Here is a 17,792-nt window from a genome sequence, read left to right as displayed (position 1 = left end):
TCTGCTTGGTTGTTTGGGTGCGTGTCTGTGTGTGAGTGCGTGTTAGTGATTCAGCCCGCTTGTTCCTGCAGATCTGGGCTGTACTGGGTGTGCATACCGTTCCCCCACAATGGGGTTAAGCCTCCCCCAGTTTTCCAGCTTTGTGCAGAGATGCCCGTTTGGAGGCCTAACGCCAGAGCTGGCCATGTCTGAGGTGGTGACAGCAGAGTCTGCTTCAGGATTTGGAGGAGCTTGGGGTTGTGGGGGCAGGTGTGTAAAGCTGCAAACTGTGCTTGTCCTCCGACTCTGAGGATTGTCCAGGACACTGATGTCCAGAAGTGCTGTCTAGAGAGGAGGCAACTGAGCAAGCTGGGACCAGAAGTAATGAACTATGAGGGAGCCACTGGGAGAAAGCAGTGTGGTCCCCACGCCTGACAAAGGGAAGGGGCACAGTTAGTATGCAGACTCCCTGGGCAGAAGGAGCACTGTGATGGTATCTCTATCTCCTGCCCCTGGCTTTTGGGAGTCCAAGGGCTGAGCTGTCAGCGAGTGTGGTTCGGAAGAACATGCCCTGTTCCCACCTAAGCAGATCAGTGGTTAATTATACCTAGAGGTAGAACATTTGTGATTTCAACCCTCCAGAAAAGCAACACTGGCTCCTGTTTCTCAGTATTTCCTGGCTCATGTACCTGGGGAGGCTTGTCTCCCTCATAGCTAGTCTTTAGCTTGCCCGTCTGTGGTGAGAAGGATGGGGAGCATGAGAGGCTGTGAACGTCTGCTGGAGGCTTTACAGGTAGGTGTTCACCTGGCGGGAGAGCTCAAGGGAGACGTGCATGGGGCAGGTTGGCTGAACAGGTCGCTAGACCACTGTCTCGTACAAGGGTAGGTATGGTGGGTACCTCACCTTCCCGGGGAACCTGGGGCCTGGCCCCAGTCCACTATTTAGCTTTTTGGGTTGTGATTCTGCGCGTGTGCAGCCCCTCTATTGGGATGGGGGTGTTGACGAATGCCGGGCTGCAGATTGAGCTTCAGGACCAGTCTTTTGCAAGCCACGCTCCCAGCTCCTCCCTCACTGCTTTGTGTGCTGTTCCCTTCCCTGCCTTCCCCAGGTGGCTGTCGGGGACAGGATCTGTGCTGCACAGACAGGAGACAGCATCTTGTCACACTTTTTGGGGTGGGATAAAACTTCTGCTGCCCCATGTAGACTTGTGGAACAGGGCCCTGCTCGTGTCTGCTAGCAAGAATGCCCTCTGACATAAATCACTGTAGTGCCCTGGGAGAGCAGATCAGGTACTGATCCTCTCCTGGTCTGGGGGCTCACCTGGGCCCCTGGTGAAGATGCTTCTTCTGTGCCCAGAGTTGGCAAGACCTGCTATAGCTTAGACACTGTGCCTTCAAACTTCTTATGTGTGGCTGGCGGAAGTGGGCAGTGCTGGATGCTGATGACCTCATGGACTGGGCATTTCTCAGCTTTGTTACAGGGCCTGCTGCCTGGCTGGCTTGGGGTTGGACCTGTGTCCTCGGAGGCAGCCATGGCTACTCACTGTCCTTCTGTTGCTGGCGGTCATTGAAGGCTCCAGGCTCTCCAAGGGCTGGTGTTAGACTTTGATCTGGGGCGGAAGTGCCCCTGCATGAGCTGCTTGCTGCTGCCACAAGGTGAGGGAGATGAGGTGAGATGTAGCACTGTGACAGCTCTCGCAACCCCTTCCTGGGCTTGGGCCAGCCTCTGAGCCCTGGCATCCTGCCTGCAAACTAGGGTCCAGAACTGGACCCCAATGGGGTGGGAAGCAAACCAGGGCAGAGGGAGGGAAGCTGCAGCCCAAGGAGCAGGGGCAGAACTACATCTCTCAGGGAAGACAGTGCCCAAACCCACCTCCAGCCCTGCCAGGCTAGTGAAAGGGGAAGAAAGCCAGGGCCTAAGCCCAGGTACCCAGGACTTGCATGAAGTCACATTGGGCCCACTATAGACCAAATGGATCTGTTGTGCCTAGACCTCGTCAACCAAACCCTCCCTGGGTGTTGTACTAGCTCTCCTGGGCCTGTGTGAACGTCACCCAAGAATCACACGCTCAGGTGTCCTGAACTCCCCCAAACATTATTGGATGTTAGGCATCTAAACCTGGGAGGGCAGGGAGTGAGAGTTTTACGTCAGTAGTATGGAGGAGTGGAGCTTCCCTGGTGGCTGCCTTCATGTCAGTGAATCACTGAGGTTGGACAGCACCTCTGGAAGTCATCTAGTCCAACCCCTGCTCAAAGCAGGTTGCTCAGGACTGTGCCCAGATGGGTTTTGAATATCTGTGTGGATGGAGACTTTACATTATCTCCGAGCAGCCTGTTCCAGTGCTTGACCACCCTCAAAGGAAGAAAGTCTTTTCTTATGTTTAAGTGGAATTCCATGTATTGCAGTCTGCTTGTTGCCACTTGTCCCATCACTGGGCACCACTGAGAAGAGTCTGGCTCCAGCACCCCCATCTGGCATTTGTACACATTGATAATATCCCCCCGAGCCATCTCGTCTCTGGGCTGAACAGTCCCAGTTCTCTTAGCCTCTCCTTGTATAAGAGATGATCTAGTCCCTTAGTTACCTTTGTAGCCCTTCGCTGGACTCGTTCCAGTAGCCCCATGTCTCTCTTGTACTGGTGGGCCCAGAACTGGACACAGCACTCCAGGTGTGGCCTCATCATGGCTGAGTAGAGGAGAAAGATCACCTCCCTCAACCTGTTGGCAATGCTCTTCCTAGTGCAACCCAGGATGCCACTGGCCTTTGCCACAAGGGTACATTGCTGGCTTATGGTCAGCTTGTCCACCAAGACTCCTGGGTCCTTCTCTGCAAAGCTGCTCTCCAGCTGGTTGGCCTCCAGCCTGTATTGGTTGTGTGGGCTTTTTCCTCCCCAGGTGCAGGACTTTGCATTTCCCTTGGTGGTGTTTCATGGGTTTCCTGTTGGCCCATTTCTCCAGCCTGTTAAGACCCTCTGACCAGCAGTGCAACCCTCTGGTGTATCAGTCTCTCCTCCCAGTTTTGTATCACCTGCACACTTGCTGAGCGTGTGCTCTGTCCCATCATGCAACCAATTAATGAAGTATTGACTCCTGGGGGACACCCACTAGTAGCTGGCCTCCAGCTGGACTTTGTGCCTCTGATCATAATCCTCTGAGCCCAGCAATCAGCCAGTCTTCTGTTTACCTCCCAGGGAGGCCATGCGATGGCTGAGGAGCTTGAGCCATTCCTCCAAGCACAAGTTACTGCCTGGTGGAGTCATCTGGAAGCCGGCATCACCTTCCTGCTTGACTGATGGCTTTGTGCTGCTACAGAAAACCCAATGCAAGAGGAGCAGCAAACTTGTGTCCTCAAATAGAAGGGAACAAGGAAGGGTGCAGGCAGCCTTTGCTCGTCTGCCTCCCTGGAATCCAAGGGACGGAGCAGGGGCCCGTCCTGGGAGCCTGCCCTTGCCCTTTGCGTGGTCGTTTTGTCTGGGGGCAGGGTGCTGGCTGCGGCTCCTGGCAGGGAGATTTGAATTAAGCAGAGAGGGAGACAGAGCAGCAGGAGCAGGGCAAAGTACCTGCGGGGCAGCTGCGTGCCAGCTTCCCCACATAGGAAAATTTGGTGTGTGCCGTTGGGCTGGAAGCACTCCCAAGCAGAGACTTGCGTTTCTGGTTAGCTTAGCAGAGCTGAGCTGGGGTCTTACCTGCAGGACTGGCCTTTGGGGAGGCTTGCACTGAGCTGGGGTGCTTGCTGGTGAGCGTTGCTGGGCTCCGGCGTGTGCCAGGCTTGGGTGACTGCCCCGCATGAGGGCGCAGGGTTGCTCAGCTCGGCATGGCCCGACTCAGGCTGGTGTGGGGGAAAGAGTTGAACCCTGTGTTTTAGTATGCCTGACGCAATCGAGTTGTAATCTGGTGTCCAAGGCCATCTGCTAGCAGGGAAGGAATCTCTGCACTCAGATTTGTGCAACACGAGCCTGTCTCCTGTCCCCCAGACCCCGGGGCTGCCAGCAGGCAGAGGCAGAGCTGCTCTGTTGTGGTAGCGTCAGCCCCTATGCACCCTGGCAGCAGCTCCCCCTGCCCAGCTGGGGAAACTGAGGCAGGGCCAGGGCAGCAGCTGTCCACCAGGCTGGAGCACCCAGCTTGCGGTGCAGCACTGGGCTCTAACCACTGAGCAACGCTTCCTTGCAGGCAGAACAGCATGTCTTTGAGCTCCGCCTGGGTTGCTCCCCACAGGAGGAGATCAGGTTGTGGTTTTAGAGCTGTGCCCCCTTGGCAGATGTGCCTCATCCACCCCCAGGAGCTTGCAGAGGTCCCCAGGAACTGGATGCAGGAACATCTGTCAGGTAAAGCAGTGGAGGCTGGCAGTGCCCTGCCTGATGACACTTGCTGGGCAGGGACCATGATCTGTTCGTAAGCCTTTCCTGCCTTGGGCTGCTCCTTGCAAACCCGTTCCCACCCCCCGGGCCCAGCTGCCCTTTTCAGCCGGGGTGCACCCTGCGGCCTGCCTGCACCCAGAGGCTCTCCCCTGCTCGCCCAGGCATGCTGCATGCTCCTGGCACTCTGGTTCTTGGCCTGGTTGGAAAATGGGGTTGAAGAAGAGGGATTCGGTAGGAAAAGGAGCTGAAGGTTTCCCTGCGTGACGCAACGCTGCAGAGCGGTGGTCGCCAGCTCAGCACGTGTGATGCTCGCAGCGGTGCCAGGCTGCAGGACGGTGGGTGTCCTGTCCCAGCCAGGAGAAATCCCTTCCACAAACCCTGCGGCTGAGGGATGGGATAGCTCAGAAGCGTAAGCACCGTGGTACAGATAACAGTGGGGCTGAAGTCCAAAGTGTGGCCGGTCCTTGAGAGCAGATTCCAGCCCTCCGCTCGCAGCAGGGCCTCCTCTGCCTGCCCCTTGCGTCTCCCAGCTCTGTTTTGCCCTCGCTGCGGCCCGGCAGCAGCGATGTCTGGGCGCACGGTCCTCCTGGTCCTGACGCTGTTGGGTAAGTCGTGCCCCGAGCTGGGGCTGCGCCTGGGGTCACGCTGTGGGGGGAGGAGAGGGCACGGTGCCAGCTGGTTCGGGCTATCCCTCCCCAGCGTGGGGCCACCCGGATTCCTGGCTGTGCAGGGAAACATGCTGGTGCGATGGCCGTGCAGGGTGTTTGCAGGACCAGATGCTCCAGTGCCCTGGCTCGGGCAGGATGAGGCCCTCTGCCCTGCAAGGAGAAGGGTGCAAAACGTGCTGCATTGCCAGGCAGTATCTGGGCTCCTGCATCACCCGCTTGCAGCGGAGGAGCTCGCTCCTTCCCCCAGCATTGCTGGGGCTTTGCCGGCTTTTAGGGGGAGGGCTGGACTAACCCCCCCCTGCCACCAGCAGTGCTGCAGGGGTCCAGGGCAAATACAGCCTGGCCAAACCCTCCTCAGGGCTCTGCTCGCAAAGGTCAGCCCAGGATTCCCCACTCCTCGAAGGGCTGGTGTTCGCCGCAGCCACCCGGGACACAAGTCGCCTTGGGGGCAGGGTATTGCTGACGGCTTTGCTCTGCGTGGGGAGGAAATATGTAAATCTTTGCGTTTCCTTCCAGATGCTCTCCTGTGGGTCAGGATGAGCAGGCTGTTTCAAAGCCCATCTCCCCCCACAGCTCATGTGGTCCTGGGGCGGCTCTTTGCAAATTGCATGTCCCAATGGCTCAGACCACCTGGCCATGGGAGAAGCTGAGCTCCCCTAGGCAGGGGGAGCATCTGGGGGGGGTTGTTTGCGAGGAGGTGTGTTTGGGGCAATGCCCCAGCGGGGGCTCAGAGGCTTGTGGCCAGGTCCCACCTGAAAGCAACATCCAAGCCCGGGATATGAGGCGCAACGGGCCACATGGCTCCATCCAAGTGACGATGCCTTTGAGGGCCTGGAGCTTCACGGAGGGCTGAGTCGTGGAGCGCGAATATGACAGCAATGACGCAGGGAGACAGCGGCCAGGCTGGAAATAGCACTGTTTCCTCGGGAGGCCTCATCCTGCAGCCCAGCAGGCTCTCGCTGTAATCATTGCTCTGAGCTGGTTCCCAAGCATGGGGAGGACATGCTGCAAGCGGGGGATGCCAAAACGCAAGGTCCGATATGACAGGAGCCGCAAGTTCCCGGCCCTGGAGGAGAAGTGGGACGTGTAGCCCCAGTGTTGGGGTATCTTGCTTTTCTCCTCCAAGCCCCACCGGGTGCCAGGGCTGTGCTGGAAGGTCCCATCCAAGGGACAATGCCTCTGAGAGCCCGGAGCTCCCCCAGCAGGTTCCCAGGCTGAGGACATCCCTTGTGGACCATGTCCCCTCTGTCGTGGCACTGTCCTGGGGGGCCCATGCGGGGTTTTCACCCCCTTCCTCTCTCCCAGGCAGGGCCGCCCTTTCCGACGCCTCCACCGTGGTCAACAGCTGCAGCAGCTCAGCCGAGCAGCTCTGCGACTTCGTGTGCGACTGCGGCGACTGCTCCGACGAGAACCAGTGTGGTGGGTGCCCGCCGCCCCGCGGGTTCCCTGCCCCGCTCGCCGGCCCTGCTGCTGCCCCCCAGCACCCGCCGGAGCCACCCGGGCATGAGGGCAGGCACCAGGGGGGCCAGCTCTGCCCTGACACCCCGTCCGCTCGCCCCCAGGGTACCTCGGGACCTCGCTCGTGCTGGGCACCCCCTTCACCTGCGACTTCGAGGAAGGCGACTGTGGCTGGCGGGACGTGAGCGCCTCGGCTTACAGATGGGTGCTGGGCCGGGCCAGCCTGGCCGCGTGGGGCACGGGGCCCCACTCGGACCATACCGTGGGCACCGACCTGGGTGAGCGGGGTGCTGCCCGGCGGGTGAGCAGCCGGCACCGTATCACGGGGACGAGGAGCCGGGGTGCTCGGCTGCCGACCCCGCTGGGGCCGTGGCGGGTAGAGCCCGCGAGGAGCGGCATGGTGCCACCACCGGCTCTGGTGCCACCCCGAGGGGACGCACGTCCCTCTCCGCCCTGCCAGGCTGGTTCATGGCTGCAGCGGACCCACCGGGAAAGACCTCGCCCACGGCCTGGCTCCGGTCGCCGGTGATGCGGGAAGCGGCTGCCACGTGCGAGATCCGGGCCTGGTATCACCTCTCGGGAAGCGGTGAGTGCGCCGGGGCGGCCGGGCTCGGGGAGCCGCGATGGGGGCATCGGGGTGGGACGAGGCCAGCTCCCCCCAGCACTGCCCCTGCCCACCGGAAAGCCGTCGGCACCCAGAGATGGGTCCAAAAGTGGTGTCCGGCGGGACCCAAGCGTCCCAGAGCCGGAGCTGCATCAGCGGGGCACTCGGCCTCCTCTCCGCACCGCCCACAGGGCTCAACCGGACAGAGCAGCCGGTGCTGCGGCTGGCCCTGGAGGCTGGGGACGAGACCGTGGAGCTGTGGCAGAGCCCCGAGCAGGGAGGCGAGGGGTGGCACGAGCTGGTGGCCTACCCGGGCCGGACGGCGGGCTCCTTCCAGGTGAGCCGCGGTGGCGCCGGGCGAGCTCGGGGACGGCCCTGGGAGCAGGGGACGCTCGGCGGCCGTCCTTTCCCGGGTGCTGTGTCCCCCCCAGCGAAGGTGCCCTCCAACGCGGGCTCCCCTCGGCAGCTCACCTTCTCCGTGACGCCGTCGCCAGCGCGGGAGGCGCAGCTGGCGCTGGACGACATCACCTTCAGGAACTGCGGCCTGCCGCAGCGTAAGACGTGCTCCGCTCGCCCCCGCGGGGGCTCCAGTGCCCCGGCCGGGACCGCGCCGCGGCGTCGCTCTCCCTTTCCGGGGAGGCCGGCGGGGAGCTGAGGGTGTCCTGTCCCCCCTCGCCACCCGCAGAGCTGGCCGGGCAGGTGTGCGAGGCCGAGGAGAGCGCGTGCCAGCGGGGCTCCTGCGTGGCGTCCGACCGCTTCTGCGACGGCACCGACGACTGCGGGGACGGCTCCGACGAGGCGGCGCCGCAGTGCGGTGAGCACCGCCGGCCCCGGCGGGCCTCGCCCAGGGGAGACGGCGGTGGGGGGTGCTGGGGACCCCCCCGTCCCCGGGTCACCGCTCCCTTCCCTCCGCAGAGTCGTTCACCGCGTGCACCTTCGAGCAAGGCCTGTGCCTGTGGGAGGCGGAGGCCGGGCCGGCGGCCTGGGAGAGGAACGCGAGCGTGAATCTGGGGGCCGCCTACGGCCTCCCCGCCCGCGACCACAGCAACGGCAGCCGCGAAGGTACGGTCATGGCCACTGCCCTCCCCGCCGTCCCCCCTACCCCGAGCCCCAGGGTTTTCCTGCTGTCGGCAAGAAAACGGCCCCATGTTGGGTGCCAGGAGTGCGCCGTGGGCATCCCGCCAGCGCGGCCGCTCACCCGGCCTCTCCCGCAGGTTGTTTCCTCCATGTCGGCGGCGTCGCTGGCGGGGTGGCCAGGCTGAGCAGTCCCGATTTCCAGGCCACCAACTCCTGCTCGGTAAGCGGCGGCTTGAGGCGCCCAGCTGCGGGGCCAGGGCTGCCCCTTGGCTTGGGGAGGGCGCGGTGGGGGCGTACGGAGACCGGGGACGGGAGCCCAGGAATTGCTGAGCACCTCCAGCCCCATGCGATGCCGTGGGGCTGCACATCCCTGCGCCATCCTCGCTGCATCCCACCTGCCCTCTCCGCTTCCAGCTCGCGCTCTACTGCCATCTCCACGGCTCGGCCGCCAGCAACCTCAGCATTTATTACGTGACCGCCTCCGCCAAGGTGCTGCTGAGGGAGCGGACGGGCGAGCTGGGCGCCTCCTGGGTCCGGGAAAGAGTGGAGTTCGACGTGCCGGAGACCTTCAAGGTGGGCTGGTACTGCGGTGGGGGGCCAGCGGCACGCCGGCCACCTGTATCGTCGCCACGCTGCCTCCCCCGGCCCGGGGGGGCTTCTCTCCATTTTGCAAGCACCGCAGTGCCAGGTGGCCCCCTCGGCCCCCGGGGGACCCCGCGCTGGCATCGCAGCGGGGTGCTTGCCCTGCAGGTGCTGATCGAAGGGGTGGCCGGCGGCACGGGGACAGTGGCCCTCGACGACATGATCCTCTCCCCAGGCTGCAAGCAGGAGCAGGGTGAGGAGCAGAGCCGGGCATCCATGCTGCCCCTGCTTCAGGGCAGCGACCCTCAGCCCTGAGCCCCTCCCCATCACTGGGGCTTCGTGGCAATATCCCCCGCTGGTGTCTGCTGTGGTCCTTCGGGGACAAGGGCCGTGCTTGGGGCAGGGGCTGTGGGGCTGCAGCCCCAGCTGGGCTGCGAAGGGACGATGCTGCCGAGGCCGGGGTTTGGTTGGCTCCCCTCTGACCTGCAGTGTTTTGCCATCAGAAAAGCCCCAGATAGCCCTGCCGGACCGGGACGCTGCAGGCCCGTGCGGAGCCGAGGAGTTTGCTTGTGACAGCGGGCAATGCATCGGTGCCGAGCTGGCCTGCGACTTCGCCGAGGGGTGCGCCGACGGCTCCGATGAGAAGCGCTGCGGTGAGGGCCCGCAGCCGATCGTGAGCACCCCGGCTCCCCACTGCCCTGCCCGGGCACCCCAGGGTGGCTTAGTGCACCGTGAGGCCACCAGCCCTCCGGCTGCAGGCCGGGGAGCCGTCCTCCCAACGTGGATGCTGGCACCCCAGCTCCCAGGAGCCAGGCAGTGGGGCTGGCCCAGGTGCCTCTCCTGCCCAGGGTGCTGTTGGGTGCACTGATGCCCGTGCAGCCCCTGGGGCTCTTGCAGCCCCAGAAACCGCCGGAGCGGGACCGAGCGCTTGGCTTTTGCAGGAGCGACCACCTTCGAGGAGGGGGCCGGGGGCTGGCATGACCTCAGTGTGGGCCAGCTGCGCTGGGGGGTGCAGACAGCCACTGCGTCCACGGGCAGCACCCTCGGGGAAGCAGGTGAGACTCTGCCGGTCGCTGAGATGATGCCTACTGGTCCCCAGGGCCGCGGGGGCCCTCGGACTGCAGAGACCTCCTGCTGATCAGGGGAGCGGGTGCCACCATGGGAAGGGACAGGGTGGTGCACAGTGCTGCCTAGGGAGGGTGCTGGTGGTGGGGTGCTTGGGTTGGGGGTGCTGGCAGGGATGTAGACCCTGACCTCTTCCCATGTCTTCTCACCCAGGGGCTTTCCTGGCCCTCCAGAGCGGGGCAGGGCAAACGCTGACCGCTGCCAAGGCGCGCACTCCTCCGCTGGGCCCGTCCGGCCCGGCCTGCACCATGGAGATGAGCTACCGCATCTCCAGCGACCACCAAGGTAAAACCCCTCTGGGCCGCCCCCCTGGCTCGGCATAGGGCCGATCCCCTGCTGCAAACCACCGCCTGGCTCTGCCGCGTCTCCCAGCCCTGCCACCCCGTCGTGCTGCCTGGGGCCGGTGGGTGCCCGACCCCCACGGGGTGCCGTCCCTCTCACGCAGGCTTCCTCGCCGTCCGTGTGGCCGATCACGGCACGGGCACGACCCAGCTGGCCTGGGAGGCGCGGGGACATGGCAGCACGGCCTGGCAGCACACCAGCATCCCGCTCGGGGAGAGAGCCAGGCCCTTCCAGGTGATGCCGGCGGGCAGGGGACGCACTGGTGGGGCGCTGGGACCCCCCCACCAGCGAGGCAGCCCCAGGGCCGGCGCTCACCGGCTCCGCGACCCCCAGGTGGAGCTGCTCGGGCAGGTAAATCCGCACGAGGCGGCGAGCGTGGCCATCGACAACGTGACTTTCGTGCACTGTGACCCCAGCGTCGCTCCGCCGCAGGCTGCAGGTACGGGGAGGTGGCAGCGGGTGCTGCTGCCGCAGCGGCTGCCCGGTGGCCGTGTCTCCGTCCCGCTGGGACGGGGCTGAGCCCTGCGGCGGGCAGGGTCCAGCGTGGGTCCAGCCCGCCGGCGCTCACCTGCCTCAGGTGCACGGGGCAAACTCAGGTCGGAGGGGGAAACAAAGCATGTTTTGGGGAGGCCCCGCTTGTTTTTGGGGTGCTTTTATTCCTACGCCCTTGCCGCGGTGGCCTCTCCCTGCCCAGAGGTGTCTTGCAACTTCGAGACGGACACGTGCGGCTGGTACCAGGATCAGCGCAGCGACTTCCGCTGGGTCCGAGGCGCGGGGCAGGGCCAGGGCCCCGACCACACCACCGGCTCGGGTAAACCTTCGGCCCCCCACGGGACCCCTGGCAGCCCCAGGCACGCTGGGCGAGCTTGTTGCACCGCGAGCTGGGTGGAGGCGCAGCTCAGAGCAGCCATTTTCTCTCCCCGCTCTCCCCTCCATCCGTGTCCCCAGGGTACTTCCTTGCCATGGACCCCGCCGCGCCGGGCAGCCATGGGCAGCAGACGCAGCTCATCACCTCCTACCAGGAGCCGGCCACCACGGCGAGCTGCCTCTCCTTCTGGTACCGCCTGGCCGGCCCGCAGATCGGTAGGCTCCCGCGGGCGGAGGGCAGGGGCCTTGTGCCCGGCCACGGCCTCTGAGCCGGAGGCCCCCGGGGCAGCTGCCCGGCGGCTCCCCAGCGTCGTCCTCTGCCCAGGCACCCTCAGCCTCAAGCTGAAGCACGAGGAAGAGGAGGAAACGGTGCTGTGGACCAAGAGGGGGGCCCAGGGCAGCGTGTGGCACCGGGGCTTCGCCACGCTTAGCCCCGAGGGACAGCGCAAGTACCGGGTGAGGCATGGCAGAGGTGGCCTGGGCTGGCGGGCCGGGCAGTGGGGACGCCCGGGGCTGCCCCCAGCTCGGTGCTCCCCCCGGGGCCGGGCCGCCTCTCGAGCTGCTCTCTCTGCCCCCTGCTCGGCCCGGCAGCTGGCCTTCGAGGCCCTGCGCGATGGCTTCGTGGGCGACGTGGGCCTGGACGACGTGACGCTGCGCGCAGGGTCCTGCGGCGCCCAGCGCTCCTGCTCCTTCGAGGCCGGCACCTGCGGGCTGGCGGCCAGCGGGGAGCTCACCTGGCTGCGGCAGAGCAACAGCACGGGTGCCACCGCCGGCCCTTCGGCCGACCACACCACCAGCACGGCCGCAGGTACCGGGGCCGGGGCTTGCCAGGGCTCCGGGGGAGCCTGAGTGTCCTGCCTGCCCCTGTCCTGCTCCTGCCCCTGCCCTTCTCCCCGTCCCCGCCCTGGGCCAGCTGTGCCTGGGTGTCCCTGTGCTGCCAGCCGGCCGCTGAGCTGGGCACCCCAGCCTCTGCACCCCGAGCTAGTGCTCAAGCATGAGAAGAGTACTGAGGAGCACCATGTTCCCCAAACCTGCGGGTCTCCAGACCCCGAGCTGCCCCACCCCAGTGGTCCCACCCAGTTGCGAGGGGGCTTTCCCAGCAGACCGTGCTGTCCTTGGCACGGGCAGGGTGGGCTGGGGGGGGGTTATGGCGCGAGGGCTTTTCTCTCCCCAGGCCATTACATGCTGGTTAACACCAGCAAGGGCTCCCTGCCCGCGGGGCGCGTGGCCGTGCTCACCTCCGAGCTGTACGAGCCCTCTGCGCAGACCCAGTGCCTGACCTTCTGGTACCAGCTGAGCGGCGCGACCCCAGGTGAGCACCACGTCGTGGTGAATGCTGGAACAAGGCAAAAGCCCAGGACTCCTGGGTCCTGCTTGGGAAGCTGCTGGGGGGGTGGGAACCATGGGACGAGCTCCCTGCCCCAATGCCACAACCTCTTTGGGTAAACTCACTTCTTGCCTGTGGGGACCTGTGGCCGGCAGTGTCCAGGCAAGGATATGGACCCTCACAACAGCAGGACATGGTGAACACCAAGCACCATGTGTGGTCACCATGGCCTCAAACCCAGGCTAGCTGATGTCTTGTCCAGCTCTACCCACCAGACTTACTGGCCCCATTACTAGCTCTCTAGGGTGGCAAGCAGAATGGAGGCTGGTTGACTCCGCTGGTGCCAAGGCACAGCAATCCCATCGGTCCCCTCCTCGCACCCCCCAGGACCTCCCTCCATTCCCAGGGTGCTCATCCAGCATCTCTGGCCCTTGGCAGGTTCCCTCAGCGTCTTCGTGGAGGAGAGCGGCATGCAGAGGAGGAAGCTCTTTGCCGTGAGCGCCATGCAGGGGAGCGCCTGGCACCACGGCCAGGTCACCATCCAGGCAGATGAAGACTGGAGGGTGAGATGGGGCAGGATCCCAGGCACTGCAGGGAGGATGGAGGCTGCGGGAGGCATGGCCATGGCGAGGGGACAGGTGCTGAGGATACCAGCATGGGCGGCCAATGAGCCAGGCCCCCCCAGGCCTTCTGGAGACAAGTGCCAGGTGTCGGGCATCTCCCGGTCCCATGTGCCGCCTGCACCGGGGCCGCTGCCTGGCCTCAGCCTGCGCCCTGCTCTCCACCTCCCCGGCAGGCGATATTCGAGGCAGCGGGAGGCGGGGGCGACCATGCGTACATCGCGCTGGACGATCTGCACGTGATGGACAGTGCTTGCTCCGAACCAGGTGAGAGCCCACGTGACATGACAGTGGGCACCATGGAGGATCCACTGCGGCTGGGCCAAGTTTGCCCGGGCTGGCCTGGCTGATCCACCCCATCTCTCTGCCAGTATGGCCAGCGTGGCCACCAGCCCCCTGCTCCAGCTCTGAGCTTTGTGTGGCTCAAATCTGTGGCTGCTAGGGAAGTGAGGGCCGACCAGGGCACTTGGTGGGTGCAGGGGGAAGGCGGCCATGCCCCTAGTGGCCTATGCATCACCATCCAGGGCTCTCTCCCAGGTTCTTGTGACTTTGAGCTGGACACATGCGGCTGGAGCAGCCCCACAGATGACAACCCGTATGGCTTCGCATGGGGCCGGAAGAGCGGAGTTCCCCTTGCCAAATACCCTGGCCCTGAGCAGGATCACACCCTGGGCACAAAGGATGGTAGGAGACACCCCCCACCTTTCCCTGCCTGGGCATCCTGGTGTGGCCAAGTGGATTGGATAAGCTGCAGATAGATGGAGTCACCCATGATTGCCTCCCTGGAGCATCCCAGAGGGCTGGGCGAGCAGCCTTGATAGCCATGCCTCCCTGCCAGGTCCATCCTGAGCCCAGGTGGGGCTGGCGCAGGACCAAGCGGGGCAGACCCTCCACCCTGCGGCAGGCAGACACCCACCCAGGTGGCATCTCCTGGTCTGGCATGGCCCCTACTGCAGGGCCCAGCCATGAGCACATGGTGGTGACAGCTGGATCCACTGCATCTCGTCCCCCTCCCCTGCGAGGGGCAGCTCAGCCCCAAGAGCAGCGAGGAGCTGGCGAGGGCAAGCCTTGGGGTGGTACCCAGGGGAGAGGATGTGGCCAGCGGGGCGCAGGACAGACGGATAACCCGTCCGCTGTTCCTACCTGTGCAGGTCACTACGCGTACTTCGACGCCAGCGTGCTGGGCCTGGGGGACACTGCTGCCCAGCTGGAGAGCCAGCACCTGCCTGCAGCTGCCGACTCCTGCCTCCGCTTCTGGTACCACATGGACATCCCAGAGCACCTCCGTAAGTGCTGCCCCACATGCAGGGGCTGGAGCCAGGCACAGTGCAAGCAGGGAGGACAGGGAGAAAGATACTGTCCCCAGGGAGGTTCCTGGGGCCCATGAGCTCAGGATGGGAGTAGGACTGCAACCCCGCCCCAACTCCAGCTCCAGCTGTGCAGCAGAGAGGGTCCATCCTGGTGGGCCCTGCCTTGGCCGTAGAGTGCAGCATGGCTGGAGAGGCACGGCTGCTCCCTGTGAGCCTCCGGCTGGCTGCCTGGTGTTGATGCTGAGAGGGCCTTTCCCCCTCCTGCGTTGCAGCTGGCGTGGAGCTGCGTGTGAGGCTGCACAGCGCCGAGGGGCAGCGCACGGTGTGGAGCGCGGCTGGGCACCAGGGCTGGGGCTGGCTGAGCAGCACGGTGCCCGTGCAGAGCCCCAGCGAGTTCCAGGTGAGCAGGGCCATGTGCCCTGGCCATCCCAACCCCCGGCAGCAGGGGTGCTGGGTGTGCGATGGGGTGCAGAGTGCCCTCCCCACACAACATCATGTGGCATCCTGTCTCCCTGCAGATTGTCTTCGAGATTGCCACCAGGACGTGGCCAATAAAAGGGACCATCGCACTGGATGACATAGTGTACAGTGCTGGGACAGGCTGTGATGCCAGCGCAGCGATGGCGGGGAAAGGTGAGGGGCTCTTTGTGGTTGCAGAAGCTCTGAGTGGTGGCATCTCATGGGCTTTCCACACACCCCCGGCCCCAGCAGGGTGGCGTGGGCTGGGGTCCCATGCAGCAGAGCAGCTCACACCAGCCTTCGGAGGCAGAGCTGGGCACGGACGCTCACCTGACCTCACGTTTCAGTGCTTGGAGCACAGGATTTTACAGTCCCTGCGGCGTTGTGAGAAGGCCAAAGGGAGGCTGGTGGTCCGGGAGGGCCACATCCCAAATGGCAGACGCATTCTGACCACATGGGAGGGGAGCAGGGGACAACAGTGCATCTTTTCGGCTGCAAACAAGGGCTTGGTGCACACCGCCTTCAGCCCTGCTGGCAGAGTTAACACGCAGCGAGCATCATCGGTGCAGGACGCTGCCACCGGGAATGAGTTGCTCTGCCAGGCCCCGTGAGATATGCTGGACAGGGCACGAGCCAGGCTTAACCCAGGAATGGTTAACCCTGAATCACTCAGGGCGCTGGGGCTTTTGCAGAGGCCTGAGCCAGCCCTCCTTGGAAATGGGTCTGGCCTAGCAGCATCTCCTTTCATTTACAGAGACAAAGTCTTCCAGCAGCTTTGTGGCAGAGGTGGTGATCGGCCTTCTCCTGGCCCTCGTAGTCCTGGCCATGGTAGTGGCAGGAGGCTATTACTTGCTGAAGAGGAGGGGACAAGCAAGCAGGACAGCAGCAGAGAGCAGTGCCCCTCAGGGCTTTGACAACATCACTTTTCAAGATGTAAGGAGTTGGCCCTGACCATCAAGACGGGTGGGAAGGGCTCTTCCGTTCACCCAGCTGCTCCAGCCAGCACATTGACGGGCACTGATACAGCATTTTCTAAAAGTTCAGCAATTCCTGACAGGCCCCCCAGTCAGTCCACAGTCTGCAAACACATCAGAAAGGTGCAAAGGCCTCTGCTTCTTATCTGCTAGCCAGCAAATGAGTGACTCCCGAACTGTAGGACTGACCTAGAAATGTTGCTGATGCCATCAGTGATTGCTCCAGAAACAGCTGAGGCTGTGATCCCTCTCCCCAGCGCGCTGCGAGCAAGCAGGTCCTGCAACTATTGTTCATCCTCTTCTATCCAGCAACTTAAACAACATTTGGTTTCCTTGCACCAGTTTGGTGCCATCTAGTCCCCAGCAGAGCTGTTGGGACAGAAACACTGACCTCTTGCAGCCGTTCCAGGACTGATTCCAAAAGAGGACATGGAGTAGATTTGGCCCCTTCAGGCTGTTTATTTGTTGCGATTAAAGTGTGCTGGCAGACAGGTTCTCCCCTCTACAGTCTGGAAGAGGTCAATATATTTCCTACGAGATACGGCTTACGCTGATTACAACCAATTTATGTTCACCTTTCTTTACAGGACAAGGTCACTATATCTCCACTGCCAAAGGAGGGGGAATGAAGATTGAAATATTAAGCCAATGCCACTAATTGCCACCTTGTGCCCATTAACTGCATACAGAACAGAGCATCTTTCAGGAAAACCTCACACTCCCGCAGCCTCATCTGGCTCAAAGGTACTCTTGCTGTCTGACATCGTGCCTGTCAAATAAGAAGCTGCAGTAGGCACCTAAGGTCACAGCTCAGGAGAGGGAGAAGTGCTGCTTCCTCCACTACCTCCAAGACTTGGAAAAAGTACCCTTGTGTAATACAAACTTTCTGTACGCACTGAGACATCTTTACGTGCATTGTGTTTGACAAACACTTTACAGAAGGATCTTGCAGCAGGAGTGGTTGTCCTTTTCTGAGGAGAGCAGGATCCCGGCAATAGCAAGTTTCTCAAAGGGGAAGGGGTTGAAGCACACTCCTGCACCACTCCTGGGGAGGGGAGGAAGGCACAAGCCTTTTCCCCCACTTCATGATTCCCTAGACAGAACACAAGCAAGTAAGTCCAGTAGCTGCCAGGGCACAAAACAGCCGTGGTGAGGAATACAGTGCTTCAGCTGTTTGTGGGTTTTTTTTTTTTTTTTGGGGGGGGGGGGTGTCAGGTAGGGAAGAGAGCAGAGCAGGTGGTAACATCACACGGCTGAGGCCAGAGAACAGCCCTGACCCATCTGTATGGGTACTCACCTACCACAGAACTGCCCATACTTGTTTCAAGGACCCTTGATAATTTGTATTTAAATGTCATTGGAAAAGATAAAATTTCCTGAAGCACAAGCTAGGCTCTTGGCCAGAGACCTCATGATCTCTGCAGCCAGGCAACAGGCCACCAGAGGAAACCCTAAGCCAAGGATCCCTCTTCCCCCCAGCTTTTGAAACCTATTTAATACTAGTGCCCTAAGCAACCCATAGCCAGACCTGCTACATAAGTTCAATAGTAGACAAACCAGTTCCGCTTTTGTGCAGGTGAGTAGCCCATTAGCAAGTCTGCTTTCTCCAAAAACCTCCATAGCTTGGTTGTAGGGGAATGTGGCTTGCCACCTTCCTGGTTTGTGACAGAAACCTGTTTTTCCTATTACCCTACTACAGACTCTTCTTCAGCTCTGTCCCACATATATTATGCCAAACTGTCACATTGAGCATGATCCTTAAAGCTACAACATCTGCACCTGCCTTGGTGGTGCCGCCCAGCAGGAAGGGAAACAAGCCTTCCAGCTAAGTTGTATTTCTGTAGCAGCAAGCTGGGTAAGAGTGGTTAAAAGAAAAAAAAAACAGAAAAGGAGGGTTCTGGCTTCATCTAAATGCTTGATTGTCTTTGCATCAGCCTGGCTCTGTAGAACTCGACAGAGACTCTCCTCACCTTCCCTGCACAAGATAAGAAACAGTATTGATTTCATCTCCAGGATGTAAGCCAAAGCTGCAGTCCTAGTCT

At 62.5% G+C, this 17,792-nt stretch overlaps 1 protein-coding gene across 1 annotated transcript; it reads left to right on the top strand.

Annotated features, from left to right (window-relative positions):
• The first annotated feature begins 129 nt into the window (after positions 1-129).
• On the top strand, positions 130-16,647 carry MAMDC4 (MAM domain containing 4). Its single transcript, XM_064523544.1, has 29 exons — positions 130-4,942; positions 6,311-6,424; positions 6,568-6,741; positions 6,924-7,049; positions 7,259-7,404; positions 7,534-7,621; positions 7,753-7,881; positions 7,983-8,129; positions 8,282-8,364; positions 8,559-8,717; positions 8,895-8,979; positions 9,230-9,379; positions 9,668-9,781; positions 10,005-10,136; positions 10,297-10,427; positions 10,527-10,632; positions 10,888-11,004; positions 11,142-11,276; positions 11,386-11,516; positions 11,652-11,868; positions 12,235-12,372; positions 12,826-12,950; positions 13,184-13,274; positions 13,545-13,691; positions 14,159-14,293; positions 14,590-14,717; positions 14,836-14,950; positions 15,531-15,709; positions 16,338-16,647. The coding sequence occupies exons 1-29, from the start codon at positions 4,903-4,905 to the stop codon at positions 16,377-16,379; spliced, it is 3,624 nt and encodes a 1,207-aa protein (XP_064379614.1). The 5' UTR covers positions 130-4,902; the 3' UTR covers positions 16,380-16,647.
• The last annotated feature ends 1,145 nt before the right edge of the window (positions 16,648-17,792 follow it).

The sequence above is a fragment of the Dromaius novaehollandiae genome, chromosome 20 (genome assembly GCF_036370855.1).
Source record: "Dromaius novaehollandiae isolate bDroNov1 chromosome 20, bDroNov1.hap1, whole genome shotgun sequence".
NCBI classification, from domain to species: Eukaryota; Metazoa; Chordata; class Aves; order Casuariiformes; family Dromaiidae; genus Dromaius; species Dromaius novaehollandiae.
Note: the sequence above shows the minus strand (reverse complement) of the source record. Positions and strands in the feature narration are given on the sequence as shown.

Excerpts from the sequence above, each read along its gene's own strand:
- MAMDC4 (XM_064523544.1), top strand. The coding sequence starts at position 4,903 with ATGTCTGGGCGCACGGTCCTCCTGGTCCTGACGCTGTTGG. Across the intron at positions 8,718-8,894 it reads ACGTGCCGGAGACCTTCAAG|GTGCTGATCGAAGGGGTGGC; the intron begins GTGGGCTGGTAC and ends CTTGCCCTGCAG. Across the intron at positions 11,277-11,385 it reads CCTGGCCGGCCCGCAGATCG|GCACCCTCAGCCTCAAGCTG; the intron begins GTAGGCTCCCGC and ends TCCTCTGCCCAG.